Below are 22,760 nucleotides of genomic sequence, written 5' to 3' on the forward strand. Positions count from 1 at the left end.
GTTGAGTTGAGCTGCAATTTACGCTACATCGGCGTTATTGCAGTCATATAGGAACCTCCTGTATGTAATATGTGCAACTGGGCGACAGTTTTGTAAAAAATGTTTCTGGTTTTGTTTGGAAAACAACATTTCTCTCCTAAAAATCAAGGCCTTTTAGTTGGAATAAATCTAAAATCTAAATAATCTTGTCAAAGTTTCAACTACATAGAACGTTTAGTTTTAGAAGCTAAGTCTGAATACATGCATGATCACTAGTCACTAAAAACAGTTCCATGTCGCTGTAGCTCACGTGGACATGTTTTACAAAGTTTAAAGATCAACGCTGGGGATGAATGAGTGAGTGAGTTTAGGGCGCTTTTAGCGGTGTTCCAAATCAGTTGCCATTATAACATTTTTAGCAATAAATACGAAGGATCAAACTCTCACACTAATTATAACGGTATATGACGTCATAATAACAAGTACGTACCTACATTTATATTCCTCTGGTGAAGGTGCTGTAGCCTGGTGGATAAAGCGTTCGCTCGTGGCGCCAAAGATCTGGGTTCCGTTTTTCACACGGTCACAACGTGTGAAGCCCCTTTCTTGTGCTCCCCGTCGTAATATTGATGGAATATTGCTAAGGGTGGCGTAAAACCCAACAAACTCACCCATATTCCTCAGACAGACTGGATATTTTGGAGATTACCAGAAAACCGCCAAAATCATGGATCACCCGAGACGGCGAAACGTAAATTCGTTAATTAATATCAGTCAAGGCCATCTATGGCCGACAAGTCGGTACGATTTTGGAAATGATATATATGATGTTCCAAAAGGTTTTTAGACCCGTGGAATGCTGCTGTCGATCGATTCTAACCCTACACAGGTGCTATCAACGTGGCTTGTATTAATAAACGACTTTGAAAGGTGAATTTTGGCTGTCTTGGGAGATCCAAGACCACTATAGAATAATTGCTCATATTGTGACCAGTCATCTACCTCCAGTTGCTGGAGATCTATAGCATATCCCTATGTTCTAATGTCCTACTTGGTATACAATTTTCAGCTACATGATAGTTTTTAATGCCTTACTATGATATACTAGTTGTGTTATTGCCGTTTGGTGACAGTTTTTAATGAAATAAATTTATATAGCATTAACTGTTTTAGTCACGAGATGGTTGAAATATTGCCAAAGTGGCTTTAAATTTTAACTCACTCTATCACTACAACGTTACACTTTCTTCTGACTTCCAGCACATTCTGACTACAGGTACTTTTGACCTGAGATAACAGTCACTTCTGTCATCACAACGTTTACTTTTACCAACGCGTTTAGTAGACGGGTGCTTCGGACATAACATAACTGATACACAAATGTATTGATCTTCACCTGTAACATATTTTCTTCACCTGTAACATGATGTACATTTTAAAAACATGCCCAATGTGGACCATAAAGACGGCAGTGGGTTCAACATTTTGCAAACTGATTAATGAAGTCCACACTCAGTTTTAGGTTCTTGTATCTCTACAGTCCATGTGTCTGTAATAGTGTCTCCCGTCCTTCTGTGCTGTAGCGACATTCATCCTAATCCTGGGCAGAATTATTCAGACCCTTTGAAATAATACATATTGGAAGACAAACTGTATTTCCCTGTCACAGAATTTTGACTTCTGACTTTAAATGTCTTACAGAAACAAGGCTGCACGCAGACATCCCCAGTGTTGATGTAGCAATACCTGCACACTACCTACCATTCGGGAAATATATGCAAACTCGTGGTGGTGATTTGGCGATCTAATAGTATGTCAGCAGGGTTTACTCCTTCCCCGACCACCTTTTTAATATACGCTGTGGCAGTGTTATAACAACATATCAACCTATCTGGAAACACCAGTTCCTGAGAGACGCAATCAAGGTATTGCGGAACAGAATTTCTTCCATGGTGGAGAAAATCCTTCAGGGTTAGGAAATTTACTGTTTACGTCTCAATACCTCTTCCTTGATGGACACAGCTTGCCGTAGTTCTGCAGATGAAGGATGGTTGCCGTTCTTATTTAAGTCCTTCATCCATAGTCGCTCGGCAGTCTTTGACACAGCATCTCCAGTAGTCTACTATTCTTTCTGTTCTTAATCCTAAACTTACAGCTGCCGTATATCAGGTTTTGTCCACCACGTGCGTAGCTACAATAATATAGAAGCTCACAGATATGCTGTATTTTTTAAATGTGCCAAAAGAGGTGAGACTCTAACAAATAATTGTCTGTCCAGAGTAAAAATTGCCCGGACTTACAATTGATTGTTACTAAAAAAAGGCTGTACAAGCCTTCAATACTATCTAAAAATGAAGTTTTGTAACCTATCGGGCTAACACCAAAAAGAAATGGCTTGCAACACGTCTGTCCACCTTGTGGATTTATGACGTACAGGACGCCTACTTGAGCATTAGCCATGATGGTGAATGATGACCTGGGGGATCGTTTTATCATTCATATTCATGGCTGTGACATTTGTTAGTGTTCACAGAGAGAAAAGAGAGAAAATTTGTATTTATGTGTCACATGTTATAAATACATAAAATATACATACATAATTTAAAGCACTGACAAAATATAACATCCGGCCATATGGCCTACGAGACACAAGACACTACAGAACGTATAGTAGTGCTTGAAGTGAATAATCTATCACAGCATATAAGCACCATTAATGAAAGAAAACGTTATAGTGAATAATGTATCGCCAGTCCCATGTTCACCAGTAAAGGGTTGTATGTGTAGGTACAGGACTACAATATGCGTTTACGTCTATTAAACATTTCAGTAACCATTGCAGCTATTTATCTTAGCATTGCTAAGTATGAATGCGTCGTGGTCGGTAGGTGACAGGAGAGGGGAAAAGGATTAGTGTTTAGTACATTTTCCCATAAGTCATATCGTAAGTCCGAATATAACGGACATTTGTTCTGAAATGTGCTCACCAGACATACCTTGAAACAGACTATGTAACTAATACCCCTTTTGTTCTACGGATGACTGCATTTTAATGTTTTAAGAAATTTGGGCATAGTGGGGATACACCGTCAAAAGTATCGGTGTCAGGCATATGCCAGATCATTTCTACCTGATGCAATACAACTGTGGAATTCCCTAAATTCATTTAATAGTATTTATACTTTATCCCAATTAAAAAACTCGATATTAAAACCAAATAACTCCCTATGTTTGACCTAAACTAGGGAGTAAGAAGCCTCAGGTTCCGTTGTAGTGATCTGGATGCTGATAGGTTTGATAGACACATCGTCGACAGTACCTCGTGCTCATGTTGTCATCCAGTCAAAATGTCGTGCATTATTTCTTCACATACAATAAATACACGGAAATAAGACGAAAATCGTATTTTCAATTAAAGACGTTTAATATCAACTTGGCACTATGGAGATGTGCATCCCTCACAAGCACCAATGTACATGTGTATGCCATGTGTATGAACCAAGAGAATCAAAATACTTGCCAACTCATTAAAACTATTATATTGTTGTATGGTTTCTCCATGTACTGTATCGTTATAATCATGCGTTGTAAACTCAACCATCTGTATACAATGCTTTGTATACATGTGTAAATGTATGTACATTTTGTATATGTATGTTATACGGGCCTGTGGCCTATAGACGATAACAAACTTGACTTGAAACTAAAATATTTCATCTTTAATTACCTTAATTGTTTGATCTTTGTTAGATATATCAAAGAGCCCGACCTATTCAGTTACTGTATTCATAAGAAACAACTCGTATTCAGTAAGGCCTAAACTCAGCCTACTTTTTATGTCATCACGACGCTAACGCTACACTAAACGCCGTCTTTGACGTCAGTACGTATACCGGTTGTGACTTCCGTTCGCTTGGAGCACTGCTTGGCATCTCCTGGACATAGACAGAATAAGTGTTAAGATCCCAGCCCTGGGTATTCTAGGTCATTCATTATGCAATGCTTGTCGTAGTTGTTGAAGCGTCTGGGGTCGTGGAAGACGTTGTCGGAGCCGTCGATCGAGCTAATCCCAAAGGTGATCGATTGGGTTTTAATGCGTGGATTTAATAGGCCATGGAAGCACTGGTTTCTGGTTGGCGAAGAAGTTCATTGTTTTCTGAACTGATTTAGTCGACAATAATAAATGAACTTCTCTTGACATAGCAAGGCGTAGTCAGTTAGAACATACATGATGGCGATTCAACATTGGTGCTAACCACACCAATTATTTGACCGGCATTCGAAACGCTGAGGAATCAATAACGAACCAAATTAGATTGTACCCTTGGTTTGAACGAAGCCTATGCAGGTGATCCCAGAGTTCCTTTGTCAGAAGTCGACCCAGACATCACCTAGGTGAGTGGTACAATGGGCCCGGGTCTATCAACCGGTTGGTCATACAAGGTTCTGTGCTATTACGATATGTTACACAAAAATGATAACGAATGACAACAGGAATTTTTCAGCATTGACCAAATGATTTGTATCTAGGAATGTCAAAAGCATAATATCAGTTTTAATATTTGCCAAGACGGTGTGGCTCATGGGCAATCGTGATAAAAAATAATCTTTCAGTTTTTCTGCTGCAGTATATCATCTGAGTACCCTTGCAATTGGTACCTTTTAGTTTCTAGCATCTTCTTTGTGATACTCTGTGGTGGGCGGGCAGCTCGGATGATGAGACGTAAACACTGAAACTGGCTTGAAAAACTAAAACCTAAAGAAGACACACCATTCACATGACAGTGATCCTGATGATAATAACCATTGTTGCCTGGATGTTCAACGTCACACTCAGCAATAGTGCAGCTGTATGGCGGTGGTGTATAAATAATCGAGTCTGGACTAGATAAACCAGTGAGCAACAGCATGACCATCGATCTACGCAATTAGGATTCGATGACGTGTCAGCCAAATCAGTGAGCCTGTCCACCCGATCCCATTAGTCGCCTTGATTGCCAGTATATACAAGGACGCACAAGGGCGTGCAACAACGAGAACGTTTGAGTAATACAACAGATCCTCCTGTGTTTCTCACTGGTTACAACACGGTGTCTGTATGCAGTTTTCGCTCCCCATTTCCTTCACATATTTAAACGTTTTAATAGCGCCACGATGACCCTTAATAACACGGAAATACTTCATCACAGTCCTGACTAACATATAGTTATATGAATCATCTGAAGTGTTTTGTGGTAGTCAACACACTGGAAGCAAACACACCTATTATGTTTTTTCATTATTTTTGTCTGAAAACTGTGATCTTCTTTGGAGGCATACTGGAATTTGCTGGTAAGCGTTTATCTTTACTTTTTATCATTCCAGTTAGGTATAAGGTGTGTTCTAAGTTTGTCATATTTTGGCAGAAACGTTTGAACTTATTTGGTGTTTTGTTTTTCGAAACATTCGACAGAACTTTAACTGAAGTAATCATCAAAGAGTGATTAATACGATGTGCAAGGTCGGTGTTGCTGGGCAACAAGCCACTGTCTGTCCACTTGATCCATATTACTCGCCTCCTTCCACAATGTCAGGTAAAATGTGTTATATCTTACACGAGGTCAGAAAGAAGGCCCAGGGAAGCTTGGTCAGAATGCGGTCCTTTTGTGAACATAACTGTTATCATAACTATTTTCTAGTAATTCATTCACACATGCTCTTGGCCGAAATCTGAAACCGGGACACCAAGCACCCAACTGAGAACCATCCTTTTATATCATCATTAGTGTTGAGTGAGTTTGGTTTTACGCCCCTCTAATTGGCAATATTCCAGCAATATCACAGCAAGGGAGACGGAAAATGAACTTCACACAATGAACTCCAAAGAAGATCGAACCCGAGTGTTTGGTGGGGCCAGTGAAAGTTTTAGCCACTAGGCTGCCCCGCCGCCATTTCTGTATGATAAAGAAGTCTTGTGAGGACATGTAACTAGATAAAGACATATCAGATCACAAAATCTTTAAAACGTCCTAAAGGACATGATAGTGGTTGGTTTTATGATGTATATTCGTCTAGAATGGAAGATAATGAGATCGTATTTTATATTTAAGACGCGGTTTATACTGTACGAATGGAACATTTCCATCAAAATACGATAGTCAGGCGTTCGTAAATCCAAACGAATGTTTTAAACGTTCGTGGCATGTTTACGGTACTTCAGAAAACTGCCATTAAAATTAGAAGCGGTGCGACTTGTGGCAACCATGTGCTGCTACAAATATCAATGATAACGAAAGTCAACTTCTGTTATACATTTGTCAACTTCATGAAATTGGTGAAAAGACGAAATAGATGCCAATCGCAACATCCCATCACGAAGTGTCCAAGCTGGAACGTACCAGACCGGTTTTGCAAATCACATCAACGTACACAAGAACACCATATCTCGTTTAATTAACCACCTGAAAGCAATCATGAATGTGGGGTAGCCTTGTGGGTAAGGCCTTCCATGTGGGTTCGATTCCCAACATGGGTACAGTGTGTGAAGCCAATTTCAAATGTTCTCAGCTATAGCTGGAATATTGCGAAAAGAGGCGCAAAACTAAAACACTCATTCACTCATTTGTCTCTAGTATTGTGATCAACCTTCAGCTGCTGGTGATCTTTTTTCATTCTTCTGCTGTCTGTAGTGATTGTCTTTATGATATCGTACAAGTTTCAAACTAAGAGCAGTGAAAATCTAATATTTTTACTGTCCTGTGATGACAGCTTTACGTTAAAAATCTGTTGATTTTAATATTGATATAAATGAAATAGTTCTCGTCACGATATTGGTGCAATAGTCGTGACGTGAGGCTAAATATTAATGCAAGCACTCACGCACTCACGCACTCACGCACGCACTTCAACCCGAGAAGTGGTAGTGAGGAGTCACCAATCTCGCAAAACATCGCAACTTTCGTGTCTTTTATCAACCTCACCGCCATATACCACCAACGATACTGCTGGACAAGTGTATACCCATGTGCTGTTGATCGACCAAACAACATGAAATTAGAAAGTATTTGTTCCTTTGTTGAGTGGGGAGTGAGTGAGTAAGTGAGTGAGTTGAGTTTTACGCCGAACTCAGCAATATTCCAGCTATATGGTGGCGGTCTGTAAATAATCGAGTCTGGACCAGACAATCCAGTGACCAACACCATCAGCATCGGTCTATGCAACTGGGAACCGATGACATGTGTCAACCAAGTCAGCGAGCCTGACCACCCGATCCCGCCTTTGTTGAGAAGTCTGCACCGACAACGCCGACGTGAGGCATGGAGAAACACCTTGCATGTGTGGAGAAAATGGCGTTGTGTCTGGAGCAATGATGATTCATGAATTCTCCCTCAATGCTGAAATTGTAGGTAGCCTGTCGTCTGACGTCAAATGAAGGTATTGAGCACTTTACAACAGGTCGACAGGTTTGGTGTCGAAAGTGTGATAGTGTGGGGAATCATGTCCTGCTTGGGAAGATCTACAGGGTTGCGGTTCAGGGAACTGGTGCAGGGACCATATGTTTCAAACGGCAGACATCGTAGGATCTTAATCCGATACAGTATCATAGTGTTTGCATCGAGGTCAACATACGACAGAAACACGTTTACAGTGCATTGCGGGAAGAATGGCAGAGAAATCCACATAACATAGTACAGAGAAGTGATGATCGACAGCTCACTGAGCGGGCATCTTACGACAGGGCAGTTAGCATTGCCATTATGTGATTATCACCATAATGTCATCTTTGTATCAATCAAAATGGATCAAATATGCAATTACGCGTATTTATTTTTCAAAGTTGGCCTTTATGTTTCTTTTCTGTATCGTGTACTAATTATGCTGACATGTTTCAGCTTCTTCTACCAACACTGTGGCCCGTGTCGGACAAAATGTCAACATGACCTGGAGTGTCAGTCAGTCAGTTACGGATTTTAAGATAACATCTATCACACATAAACAACGGACACCCAACGGAAATCGTCCCATTGTCCTGTTCATTGTGGGTGACAATAACCTTCTTGCTAGTGTCAACACACACACAGAGAACGGGACGAGGATACAGCTGACAGTCAATACATCCATGGACGGGAGGAAGCTAGTCAGTCTCAAGTTCCACAGTGTTGACGTACAGGACGCCGGAGTCTACAACTTCGGCACTCATAACAGTGACGAGTCTCCTGGGATCCAACTTCTTATTGTACTGCGTAAGTGTGAAGACAATCTGAGTACCAAATATAAATATAAATTCCGCATCAAAAGCTAGATTTTGAGACACATTGAGAGAAATATGGCGGCCACATGCAGATAATCTGCGAAATAATACTTAAAATGGAGTTTTATTATCTTAGCATCACAGTTTAATGTCGTTTACACAGATGTCATTGCAAGAACTAATTACGATAACGATGAACGCCACCATAAAACTTCATCCAGTAACAGAATCCAGATGAAATATTACTGTTGAATGGTACACTATGACACTGACCAATCTGCTTCCATGGCACTTTCATGAAGGTGTTGCTTGTGTTTTATGACACCTGACCTTTCTTTCTCCTTACAGACGTTTTGTAACACCTGACTTTCCCCTCTCACAGCAGACGCTTTATAACACCTGACCTTCTCTCCGTGCAGACGCTTTATAAGACCTGACCATCCTTTCTCCGTGCAGACGCTTTATAACAACTGACCATCCTTTCTCCGTGCAGACGTTTTATGAACAGTACCACGGATGTGGTCAACCAATTCTGCCTCACTACGTTATTGCTTCCTTGGGAATGGATAGAACATATGTCGGGAATGACGTTCACTAAGATCGATTCAAATATACTCTCCGTTCAAACGACATTCTGGCAAATGGTGACTGAATGTCACTGAATCTATAGTACATATTCATATATGTTATTAATAATTAATAAGACTAAAGGCAAGATTACAACCACTTCCATTCATCTTTTCACAGAGAAACCATCAGAACCGAACATCATCACGACAGTTCCTGACCCTGTATCCGGTGATCCTGTCAACCTGACCTGCTCCACAACCTTCCGGAGTCTTCCTACAGACCAGTCTCTGTACCCGTATACTCTGAACACGTCCTACACCTGGAGGAGAAACAACAGCAGTGTAGACAGCAGGGTAGACAACAGAGTGCACGTGGACGGACAATTCCTGGCCATAGACTACGTCACCAAGGAGGACAAGGGAGTGTACTCGTGTCAATCTGGAGAAGAAGGACTACTGTCAGACTGGAGTCGAGGATACACACTCAATGTTCTATGTGAGTTCAGGTTGATTAATAGTGAAACAATAACTAGAAACTAGATGTTTCTTCATATACAATCCTCAAAAAATCTCATTCTACACCATGTGTTGTCACTATCAACGTTTGATGCCTAAATTCAAGTGAACATGAAGCTTGCCCATTATAAACAGAAACTACAAACTTCCTGAAATGGATTTTTTTTTTATGGAAAGACCAGAGTTATTCTGTCTCGAGATATCGCCACAGAATTCCGATCCGATTCATCATCACGCCGTGTCCTTTGTTGCAATTGCTCAGCCATTCTGCACGTATAAGCATTAATAGAGACTATCACCTTCGCGTCTACTGATATCAGTTATATAAACACGAGTTGATAGAGTTACAAAGGCTTTCCCAGGATGTCTTTATTTTTATCAATGTGTGTGATATCAGTAGACACGAGGCTGGGATTCTAGTTACAATCAAATATCATTCTTCAATCTTGAATCCCTTTGGAAGACAGCCACATTAGATATATGGTGGCATGGGTATGATAGAAGACAATTTCAAATTTCAATATTTCAATATTTCTGACCATCTCACATTGGTGAGCCTGGACTCGACAAGGCTAGCAGATGTAGATGTGATCAGCACTAAAAGTAGAATTGGCATGAGTAAAAAATAAAACTTAACCAACTTCAAAAGTCTAAACCGAAAGTTGATGAAAAATTATTTCAAGAGAAATTGATATACGGTGGTATTGGTTTGATAGAAGAAAATATCAAGTTATCAAATTATTATTTCTGATTATATCACATGCTTTTTCAGATGGACCTGACCAGATACAGTTTGACGGCACAAGGGACAAGCTGCAGGTAGAAGAAGGGAAACCTGTAACAGTGAGATGTTCTGCTGACTGTAACCCTGCCTGCACTGTAACCTGGAGGAACACACCCAGAATGATGGTGATTACAGGACATAGGAAGGCTGTGTTGTCCATACCAGCTGTAGATGTGTCTGTGTCTGGAGGGTACACGTGTCACGTCAACAACAGCCATGGCAGTGCATCACGCAACCTTACACTGGAGGTCCTCAGTAAGACTTGCACACATTCTTTAGTAACATAATATGCAACATTTAAAGTTGTATTTGGACAAAACTTGGAATGACACTATTCAAAATCAGTGATCATTTCAACCCGCAGTATTCATTAAGAATTCAATTTTGACCATAATGCAATAGAAACATTCCGCCAAGGTTCTCATTTATCAGCTACAATCACAGAGGCGGTGGGGTAGCCTAGTGGTTTAAGCGTTGACTCGTCACGCCGAAAACCTTGGTTCGAATCTCCACATGGGTACAATATATGAAGTCCATTTTTGATGGACCCCTTTGTGGTGTTCCCAGAATATTGCTGAAAGCGGCGTGAAACAGAAAGAAGTCAAGCATTCAGTCCAACAATCTCAAATGTTTCTGTTTGTCCTATAAACTGAAAATATACTCTGAAAAAAAACATGCAACGTGACAAAATGAAATATTATTTTAGATGTCGTTTGGAAGTGCCACCGTATACCCTTTGTAATATTACGCATTGTAGAATACTGAGAGACATCCAAAGAAAGAAAGTGCCATGCACACGTACAGAAAGTGGATACGGTATTGCCGATATAGTAGATAAGGTATTGCATATTTGCATTTAAAACAGGATTAGACACATACTAAACTGCATGGTACATATTAAATGTTTCAGCACGTGCGGTTACTGTATCTGGTGTCGTTTCCGTCGTCCCCGTGGCTGCTGTCTGTTTGGTCCTGATCGTGGTCATCGCCGTTGTCGTCATAGTGCTTGTTTGTAGAAAACACAGACTCGGGGGTAATACGGTGTGATGTGAGAGTGAATGAAAAAGTGTTCCACCGCCGTATTTTAGAATCCTGCGTTCGTGTTTGTCTGTACGTGGTATTATTAAATTTATGCTATGCCATGATCCAGCTTGACCTTATAACCATGGAATGCATACGTTCAAAAGCACTTCTTTCGCACTTTAAGGGACGGTGGGGTAGCCTAGTGATTACAGTGTTTGCTCATCACGCCAAACACCTGGGTTCGATTTCCAACATAGCGACATAGGAAAAATATGTGAAACCCATTACTGTTGTCCTGTCCTATTGCTGAAATGTTGCTAAAACTAAACTTACTCAGTTGCAAAATTTAGTACTTTATGGTGTGTTGCGACTATTCCCTGCAATCTTAATAGCACGGTGTTCAGGCATTGATGTTAACAAGAAAGGAAGAAAGTCGCTTCTTTGTGAAGAAAAGGAGTCCAGCCTTTAGTGCAGTGTTTATACCCTTTAAGATACACTATTATTGAGTGACATAAACTCATCCGAGAAGTCATGTGAAATAACAGCCACCTGTGTTCTATCTACTTGATATTTTGTTCCCTGTCTTCACCTAAAAATTCTGTAAAGAGTCTAGTATTGTTCTGCAAAATTAAATTTTGTATTTATGATTCACCTGTGTGCAACTTTACTAATAATTCGTTGATCGTATATTTGTCATCTAACATTTTGCACGTGTGATTGTCTACTCCCTTTCAGGGAGGGGATACATTCTTAATCGGTGAGTATAATGGCTTTGAACTTTCTAACACAATCTTAATTGATAGCATACCACAGATCAGGCTGCTGGTGGTTGGGAATAAATACGTACCCTTGTAAGCTAAAATCTTGAGACTCACCATCACCACCATCACCACTATATCATATCTTTGGAGTTTTCATCTCTCTTGACGTTTATGTATGCACAATTGTATTAATCTAGTACCACCGCTTTTTTATGACAAGTACGAAACACGACCAATCCGGTCTACACACACAAACGTGAACATCAACATCGACTTGAAGTATGGTTCCCATCAGTGCGTCACCGACTGGGTTGTGACGCATTTCTCAAATCATGGTTACTAGACGAATCACCACTAGCGACCACAGGTGACTTGAAACGCTTCACAGTGCATTAAGTCTAGATATAATGTACTGTGAAGAGTTTCAAGTCGGGGATCATCTCAAAATTTTCATATTTAAAAAAGTCTTTAATCCTCCCAATGGTAGCGACCACATTAGTACCTAGATGTCGGTCTCATGACACATCCCTCAGTCTTCTTATAATGGGAATCAAGCCTCGATTCCTCTGCCATTCATTTTGTAGAACTACGTCAATTCCTCCAGAAGGATCTCCAGTCCAAATTTGTCATAACAAATAATCGAAAGACTTTCGATTTGGTTCATATCGTCAAATGATGGCTTACAAAATGTGGCACGACAACGGTATCTAATACATCCTGTTGTTAAAGTCGATCGGTGGCTGTTCCTCAGAACCGCAGCTACAATCTCATTCTAATGGTACTGGATAGGAACCCGTGAAATCCGGGTGAGTCAGCCCATGTTTGTTGGAGGCGACTAACGGGATCGGGTGGACAGGCTCGCTTATTTGGTTAACACATGCTATTACATCTCACATGTATAGGTCGATGCCTTCGGTGTTCATCACTTGATTGTGTGGTCCAGACTCGATTATTTACATCCCGTCACCATATAACTGAAATATTGATGTGTGCAACATTGAGAAAAACAAGCAAACAAACAAAACTAGTGGAGAGTTGGACTCGCCAGTCTTCATTACTGACAGAGTTCTTCTGTCTGTGTCATGGTATTACATGTTTCCAGACGAATTAAGACTCGATCATCAAGGCCATTGGTCTTTCTTCGTCTTTACTTTCCCAGTGGCCACTTGCTTCCTCACTAGGCGACTAAAACAGGTTTGGTGACCATACAAGTTAGCATCGAGTCAACAACAGGACATTTCATGCTTGTCAATAGCTTGTCATCGTGGATTTTCTGAAAGTCTGTCTTGCCGGTGTAAAAACATTTCCAGTTATATCACTTTCGTTAGGAAACTGCAATTATGAAATTCCCAGCACGTGTACATGTATGTAATAGATTTTGTGAAGCAATTACGTTCCAGTGTGTTTGACTGTCTGTTTGGACAAACTTTAACCATTGTAAAATTCTGTCCTCAGCATTGTCACATATACCCAGGACTCAGGAGCAGACGGGGGCTACCAGCAGATCGAAGGTTGGTGTCATAAGTCATTTTTCTAACATATTTAAATGAAATATGTAATACATCAGAAGACGTTCCTTTAAAGGTTAAAAGGTACCCATGAATCATTAAATACTTAATGCATCACTTTTGGGTAACACTTCCTGCTTTTCTTTTTTTCATTTAAGAAAACTGTCTGAACATTCTGAACATTTGAAAATTCACGACAAATGGTGGTTACTTATTTCAGCGCAGTTACTTTTACACTTGTAATTTCTTAAACGTGTTTAAAGAGTACCAAAGTCGCATATCGACGTGCAGTAATAAAATCATTAAGGGTGGACAAAGAACCATCTCTTTGAGTTCATCATTAACGACAGAATATTGTAACTTTCAGAGGCAGGATACGCTGATTATCGGTGAGTTTCAAATGAAATGAATAAACAGTTCATCGCCTCGAATAGCTGCCAAATTAATGCGACATGAAGCAATACTCACTCATTTATTCTCCACAAAACGGTGTGACCTTGAACGACTTCAGAGTGAAACTACACAAAATCCACATCATAATGTAATATTTTGTGTCAGTGACTTTGTGTGGACCTAATTATCATCACGTTTAATATTCATTTCCTCACATTTTCCTCGTGTTCAATAATCACTTTCATCAGTCTGGTATCGTATCACAGGGAAGGTGAAAATGACGGCAGCTACCAGGAAATAGAAGGTTGGTGTCTGAAGGTTAACTACGAGCATGCTGTGAAAGGACTGTGAACTGTGTCAATTCGGAGCCAAGAAATGTTGCCATATGAGTCTTATTAATTATTACGATTTTATTTTTATTCATGATTCCTGTTATAAATTAAATCCGATAAAAACATGAAATCCCTTAGTCACATTCTTATGTGTTCTGTTGTCATGACACGTCTATATGACACTTCTTAATTTCCACGAAACGTAACCAGGGTACAGTGATAAAAGATCCACTAGCCTGGATAGATGTAACGGTCATGTTTCCGGTCATGCCTCACGGATAATTCTTCCTTCTTCAGTAATTGCTTGCTTCCTTTTCCTTTTATGTGATGCAGACCGCACTGTCTTGGTTTATAAAGAATCGTAGTTTCTTTGACAAGTTGGTCATAGAACAAATACAATTTTGCTTAGTTTTAAAAACTCTTAGTTGGCGATTATTGATGTCCGAAATATATTCAGTGTTTAGTAGGAATGAGGTAATATTTCATACCTCACGAATGATTCTTTTTCCATTGTCCATCTCTCGCTTCAGTTGATGTTTTGTGATGAAGACAGGGATCTGTTACTGTGTTATGAATTGCAGTATCTTCGAAAAAAATACAAAAAGTATTTCTTCCAAATGTACTACAATCAGTATCTATGATTTGAAAGTAATAAGGAATATTAACGACGGATCTCATATGTGTCCAATACTAAATACATGTGTTATGTCAGGAGGTAATGTCAACGTAGGCGACATCGTCCCCATCGTAGCTGTCTACTCCGTTATGCTGACTGCTGTGGCAGTTGTGGTGGCAGCAGTCACTGTTCTTGTCTGCAAGGACGTGAAAGGTACAAAGAATGCATGAATATTTTTCATCAAATGAATCAAATGCATTAAGTCATCAGTTCACTCCCCCTATAAACCAACAAACCTCAAGCAGCACGCCCTTATCCTTTGCCCCAAAGTGAATTGGTCTTCAGCAACCCACTGGTATGCTCGTCATAACAGGCGAATAACGCTATCTGATTTCTTCAGCGATTTCAGTATAATTTACCAATCTATGAAGGGGTACCCGGTAGGATGAGATGATAATGACTGTAAACCATATACTGTCTTACAATACACCTTGGAGATCCGGGTTAGAATTGATCCTGTGCAACCTATGCTTGTCACAAATGCAAATGTCTCTTTTATTCGTTGTTGTTTGGATTCAGTAAAGGTCAGTGCAGTAGCCTAATGGTTAAAGCGATCATTCGCCACGCTGAAGACCCCTCATAATGTGTGAAGCCCATTTATGGTGTTGTTGCAGTATAGGTAAAGGTGACATGAAACTACAAGCAGTCTGTCACCCTCGCGTTCCAATCCGTGATATTTTATGAATATTGTCACAAGCAGAGAAAAAACAATACTCACTCACCTACTCGTGTTCAGTAAGTGGTAATGTAGACGATTAATTCATTTTAAGTCTTCCCTTTGTTTCGTTTTCAGATTACCAGGGAAGAAGGTACATAAATTTACTTTTGTATCTTAAATGCTGGAGTAGTACGGAGTAGAATCTTTTTTTCTTGCCCAGCTGCTGTCTCATGTCTATGTAAAGACTATTTGCTCGACTTATATCAGAAGACTAACATCATATTTAAAGAAACAACGACATTTGGTTGACCGATGCTTTTGCTGTTGATAATTGGATTGTGTGGTCCACACTCGATTATTTACAGACATCTGCCATATAGCTGAAATATTACTGAGTGTGGCGTTAAACAACTAACAACCAAACAACAACCATCAGGATCATCTATAGAAATATAAGTGTAATGTTGTAATTACAGATGTGGTGACTACCTTACTGTGATGGCAGAGAGATTATCCCATGACTTCAGTGATGTACCTCGTGCTTCCAACAACGATATCTTACCTCTACACGATTACGAGCGACTCCTGAGGGAACAATTCCACATCTACACGTCTCTCCACCCTTCATCTTCCTCAACAGAGGACCACAGTACCTGGCGAAACCCAAACTAACGGTACAGGTCCACTTCTACAAGTGTCTTCGCCCTTCCTAGCCCTAAACAGTGGACCACAGTAACAGGTGAAGTCTAAACTGACGGTACAGTTCCATATCTGGACATCTCTCCACTCTTCATCTTCCACAACAGAGGACCACAGTACCAGGTGAAACCTAAACCGACGGTACAGTTCCACATCTACACGTCTCTCCACCCTTCACTTCTTCAACAGAGGATCAAAGTATCAGGCGAAGCCTATATAGTTCAACATCTGCAAATTCTTCCAATTTCAGCTGGAAAAATAAGAGTACTCCAATAGGTGTGAACAGGAATGTCCACGATGTCCTCTTTTACAGAGGACGGTACTGATATCGACAGTTATGAGATATGTTCCTGCTTGCCCTCTACATACCCCTTCGAATGCAGTTACCGAACAGTATGTCCTTTCAGCGAGCGGACGCTTGTAACGAAAAGCTTTGAGCTTTACTCACAGTACATATAGTATATCAACAACACTGATTTGGCAACAGATTATGTTTTTCACCACAATGGCCCATGAGAAATGTCTTGGCAAATATTAAAACTGAAATTATAAATCTAGGTATCAGTAAAGCTGTTTCCACAAATGCCATTCTTGGTCAGACAGGCAGACACCCGCTTTGTGTTAAATATTATACTCGCTGTATCAAGTACCGGTGTCGACTATTATACATGGAACATACAGGATATCGAAAAGCCTGTTATGAGATGCTCAAGATATACGACAAAAATGGGATAATAAATTGGGTGTCACAAGTTAGATTATTACTTTGGTACACTGGTTCCTCATATGTATGGGTCGCCCAGGATTGTGGTCACGCTGGCATATTTATTAAGCAGTTTCAACAACGTTGTGAAGATATCCAGTTTCAAGACTGACATTCTAAGATTAGTAATTCTCACTTTTTTGGTCATAATATGAACTGAAATCACTATTAACTCCTGAGAAATACATAGCCGCACCTGCTGACAGACACGATTTGAGAAGAATCCTATGTAAGTTTCGTTGTCTTTTAAATAAGTTAAATATTCAACAGTATAGGTTTGATAAAACTGTTGAGAAAAGAATGTTATTATGCACTAAGTGCCAATTGCAGCAAATCGAGGATGAGTACCATTTTTTGCTTATTTGTCCTTACTATTCTGGAAGCCGCAAGAAAATTATTCCATCATATTATCATGCTAATCCATCACGTGCTAAATATTATCAGTTACTGACATCAACTCACTATGAAAACATACTAGCTTTAAATATCTATTTGAAACGAAACTTACCAATTTGAGTATAATGGCAGTACACAACCCTCCACTCTCCCTCCCTACACCGCTGTGCACTGTTTCTTTTGAATATTTAATGTACTTTAGGCCATGTGGTCTTCATACTGAAATAAATTGTCATTGTCATTGTCATTGTCATTGTATATCAACAACACTGATTTGGCAACATTTTTTTCAGTCAATAAAACTTTAACCTTTAAAACATATTTTAAATCAATATAGATTTAACCTGTTTTATCAAAAAGATATAACTGTTATGTTGTCTCCACACACTGGTCAGTATAAATGTGTTTGAACAAAATTATCTTATATCAAACACTGCACACATAAGATTGCCCATGATAATTATCACACGGGGTAGATAGGAATATCGACTAAGGTTCCACAAGTTTTGTTTCCATGACCCAGCAAGTACAGGTCGGTTTCCGATTGTGATATTCTGATTGTCAGCACCTCAAATAAAACTCCATATGAATAGAACACCCATTTCAAAATAAACACACGCATGCACACACGCGCACACACACTCACACACGATTCAAATACATAGCTAAAGAATTGTTTTCACATCTCTCCCACAAATGGTTTAAAAGCATTGCTGTAGTTTTACATGCTGTAAGCTTGATCAAACTGTTTATTTCATACAAATGGCGTGACAGGGGTGTCCATTATTGTACAGGAATGCTCAGAATTCACATTACTGCTATCCTACTTCTGTATTGGTATCATCCTGCCTAGAATGTATTCCTCGGGAAATATTTGTCTTAAGAGTGACGTATCGTGATCTGTAGCTTAACACCAGCTGACATTTGAACAACTGTTAACAACCCGTTTCCTGCAGACATCACTGAACCATTCTTTCTCGTGCAAAGAAATGCTGAAGCTGTCATAAGGATGGAATGTGAAATATCCCTCTTGAAAATAATACAGTAGAGTATTTCTGTACTGCAGCGCCGCAAACAATTTTATCCATGCGTGGCTTCAGATCGGACAAAGTCACAAGACTTGTTTCGATACAGTTGAGTTGAGTTGAGCTGCATTTTATGCTACACTGGTGTTGATGCAGCCATGTAGGAAGCTCCTGTATGTAATATGTGCAACTGTCCGAGAGGTTTTGTTTGAAAAACAACATTTCTCTCCTAAAAATCAAAGCAACTTTGCTGGAATAAATCTAACATCGAAATAATCTTGTCAAAGTTTCAACTACATAGAACTTTTAGTTTAAGAAGCCAAGTCTGAATACATGCATGATCACTAAAAACATTTCCATGTCGCTGTAGCTCACGTGGACATGTTTTACAAAGTTTAAAGGTCAACGTTGGGGATGAATGGGTGAGTGAGTGAGTTAAGGGACCTTGAAGGAGTTAAGTACTGACCTTGATTTATATTCCTAATGTGAAGGTGCTGTACCCTGGTGGACAATTTGTTCGTTCGTCGCGCCAAAAATCAGGATTCCGTTTTCCCCACATTCACAACGTGTGAAGCCCATTTCTGGTGCTCCCCGTCGTGATATTGCTGGAATATTGCTAAGGGTGGCGTAAAGCCCAACTAACTCACTCATATTCCTCAGACAGACTGGATATTTTGGAGTTTACCAGTGAGCAGAATTACCATTTTATACATCTGGGTATTCTGGGTATTCGCGTGTATACGTCACAGACACAAACAGCACGTATATATCTCGGTACTCATACATATACGTCACAGATATGATCTGTAAATACACCTCGGTATTCACACATATACATCACAAAACAATCTGTACATACACCTCGGTATTCACATTCGGATCATTATATCAAACCTTATACGCCACGACTTATCAAAAACAGCTACATGCACAATTTCACTCCCAAATCATGGATCACCAAAGACAGCGAAAACGTAAATTCGTTTATTAATTTCAGTTAAGGCCATTTATGGCCGACAAGTTGGTACGATTTTGGAAATGATATATATGATGTTGCAAAATTTTTTAGACCCGTGGAATACTGCTGTCGATCGATTCTAACCCTACACAGGTGAATTAATAAACGACTTTGAAAGGTGAATTTTGGCTGTCTTGGGAGATCCAAGACCACTATACAATAATTGCTCATATTGTGACCAGTCATCTACCTCCAGTTGCTGGAGATCTATAACCCATCCCTATGTTCTAATGTCCTACTTGGTATACAATTTTCAGCTACATGATAGTTTTTAATGCCTTACCATGATATACTAGTGGTGTTCTTGTCGTTTGGTGACAGGTTTTAATGAAATAAATTTACATAACATTAACTGTTTTAGTCACGAGATGGTTGAAATATTGCCAAAGTGGCTTTAAACTCACTCTATCATCGTTGCACTTTCTTCTGACTTCCAGCACATTCTGACTACAGGTACTTCTGACCTGAGATAACCGTCACTTCTGTCATCACAACGTTTACTTTTACCAACGCGTTTCGTAGACGGGTGCTTCGGACATAGCATAACCGATGCATAAGTGTACAATTGATCTTCATCTGTAACATCTTTTCTTCACCTGTAACATGATGTACACTTTAAATACATGCCCAATGTGGAACATAAAGACGGCAGTGGGTTCAACATTTTGCAGTCCGATTTATGAAGTCCATAACGAAGTCCACATCCACAGTGTTGATGTAGCAATACCTGGACACCACCTACCATTCGGGAAATATAAGCAAACTCCTGGAGGTGATTTGGCGATCTAATAGTATGTCAATAGGGTTTACTCCTACTGTGACCACCTTTTTAAATGCGCCTTGGCAGTGTCATAACAACATATCAATCTATCTGGAAACACCAGTTCACTGACAAAATATAACATCCGGCCATATGGCCTACGAAACACAAGACACTACAGAACGTATAGTAGTGCTGGAAGTGAATAATCTATGACAGTATATAAACACCAATGATAAAAAATGTTATAGTGAATAATGTATCGCCAGTTCCATGTTCACCAGTAAAGTGTTATATGTGTAGGTACAGGACTACAATATGCGTTTACGTCTATTTTGTTTTACATTGATACGTTATTGCTAAGCAAATTACGGGGTAAACTAAAAATGTTTGAAATATTTGACAATGTTAGATAGATAGAACTAAGTATATATATAGAGAGAGGTTAATATGTTAAATGTACTCCCGAGCGTAAGCGAGGATGCACTTTTGGATATCAGCTCATGAATATTCAGACTTCATGCCGTGGAAGAAGGAGAACACACACATCCTGTTGTACCATTCGAAATGGAGGTTGCCCAGTTCAAATCGAGACTCATTGATAGATCCAAGGAAGAGTGTACCCCCATACCCCCATCTACGACGATGAGGTTTCACTTCTCCGGCGCAACCATGACAGATTTCCAGACGGATTGCTGCCAGAGATTCCATCTTTCAACTCTGTGAAGACAATCATGTATAGACAGAGACACAGGACTGTTCCCAGACTGCCTGCTTCCAGACCCGAGATTCATCTTGAGGACAAGTGGGCTGAGACAGAAGCTGGCGAGAGATTCCTTCATCGAATCAGCAACGACATCCTCCTCTTCACCACAGACAAGAACATGAAGATCCTGTGTGACGCAGATACAATATATTGTGACGGAACATTCTTTGCTGCACCTCGTCTCTTCCACATATATACAATTCAAGCCCAGTTCCAAGGACACATATGTTTCCCCTAGTGTATGGACTACTACAGATAGGAAGGAGACAACTTACTCTGCTGTGTTGGAGTACCTTCATCAGTTGGCTGAGACCCTGAACTTACATTTCAGTCCTGTTGTTCAGCTGGATTTTGAGTTGGCAGCCCATAATACAGATCGGCTTTTCCCCCCAACAACCCATCTTCGGGGGTGCTTTTTTCATTATTGTCAGTGTCTTTGGAGGAGAGTCCAGAAAGAGAACCTCGTCAACGACTACAAGGAGGACGATGATGTGCGGAGGATAGTACGTCGGGCTGCTGCTCTTCCCCAGTGCCCCCTTGACAAAGTAGATGATATTTGGTTAGAATGTATTGCTGACAGCCCCGATGACCTCAAAAGTGCGATCGTTCATGGATTATGTGACTGCTTCGTGGGTGGAGGGTAACCAGTTTTCCCTATTGGTGTGGAATCATTTCGGAAACGAAGGACCAAGGACAAATAACCACCTAGAAGGGTTCCATAACAAACTTAATCAGCAAGCCAGAAAGAGTCACCCCAATATTTTTGAAGTCGTTGGACTTTTCCAAAGGGAGCAGTCAGTGAGCGAAGTGTCCTGTGCCCGACTAACAGCCTAGCCTAGTGCTCCACAGAGGAAACGCCACTACCGGCAGATAGACAGTCGTCTTAGATCCCTGAGTCAAGATCTACGGAACCAGGACATAGATGATATGGAATATGTTGACTGTGTATCTGAACTGTTAAACTGGAGTGATGTGAGGATTACAATAATGAAATGGCAGTAACTGCTTACAGGAATATTTTTTGTGTAAACTTACATTTTACACGTATATACATTTATTTCATTTACATTGTTTGTAATATATGGCAAGCAAAACCGAACAAATTAAATATGGTGAATACGGTAACTTAGTTTTTCATTGCCTTCATTCCCGGCAAAGCTATATCTCCGTAATCACATACCGTGACGCACCCCATCCTCTATGACCGGTAAAGCTACCCCTACTTTCCTCATAATTAAGAAAGTAGCTTTCCCGGCCCACAACCAGTGGGGGTACACCGTCAAAAGTATCGGTGTCAAGCATATGCCAGATCATTTCTACCTGATGCAATAAAACTGTGGAATTACCTAAGTTCTGAAATTCAGTTACTAGTATTTATACTTTTAAAAGTTAAAAAACTCGATATTAAAACCAAATAACAACACTGTTATGTTTGACCTAAACTGGGGAGTAAGAAGTCTCAGGTTCCGTTGTAGTGATTTGGATGCTGATAGGTTTGATAGACACATCGTCGACAGTCCCTCGTGTTTATGTTGTCATCCAGTCAAAATTTTGTGCATTATTTCTTCACATGCAATAAATACACGGAAAAAAGCAAAAATCGTAATTTTAATTAAAGACGTTTAATATCAACTTGCCACTATGGAGATGTGCATCCCTCACAAGCACCAATGTACATGTGTATGCCATGTGTATGAACCAAGAGAATCAAAATATTTACCAACTCATTAAAAATATTATATTGTTGTATGGTTTCTCCATGTACTGTATCGTTATTACCACCTGTTGTAAACTCAACCATCTGTATACCATGCTTTATATACATGTGTAAATGCATGTACATTTTGTATATGTATGTTATACGGGCCTGTGGCCTATAGACGATTAAAAAAAACTTGACTTGA

General features: G+C 39.9%; 1 protein-coding gene across 1 annotated transcript; it reads left to right on the top strand.

Moving 5' to 3' along the window:
- Window positions 1-5,246: 5,246 nt before the first annotated feature.
- LOC137263643 (uncharacterized) lies at window positions 5,247-21,500 on the top strand. The gene is given in 14 exon segments (XM_067800138.1): window positions 5,247-5,310; window positions 7,851-8,201; window positions 8,957-9,274; window positions 10,067-10,333; window positions 10,989-11,111; window positions 11,837-11,858; window positions 13,318-13,373; window positions 13,738-13,759; window positions 14,012-14,067; window positions 14,808-14,924; window positions 15,878-16,078; window positions 16,193-16,326; window positions 20,696-20,987; window positions 21,112-21,500. Coding segments are annotated over 14 exon segments (2,412 nt in total).
- The last annotated feature ends 1,260 nt before the right edge of the window (window positions 21,501-22,760 follow it).

Source organism: Haliotis asinina, chromosome 1, assembly GCF_037392515.1.
Source record: "Haliotis asinina isolate JCU_RB_2024 chromosome 1, JCU_Hal_asi_v2, whole genome shotgun sequence".
Classification (NCBI taxonomy): Eukaryota; Metazoa; Mollusca; class Gastropoda; order Lepetellida; family Haliotidae; genus Haliotis; species Haliotis asinina.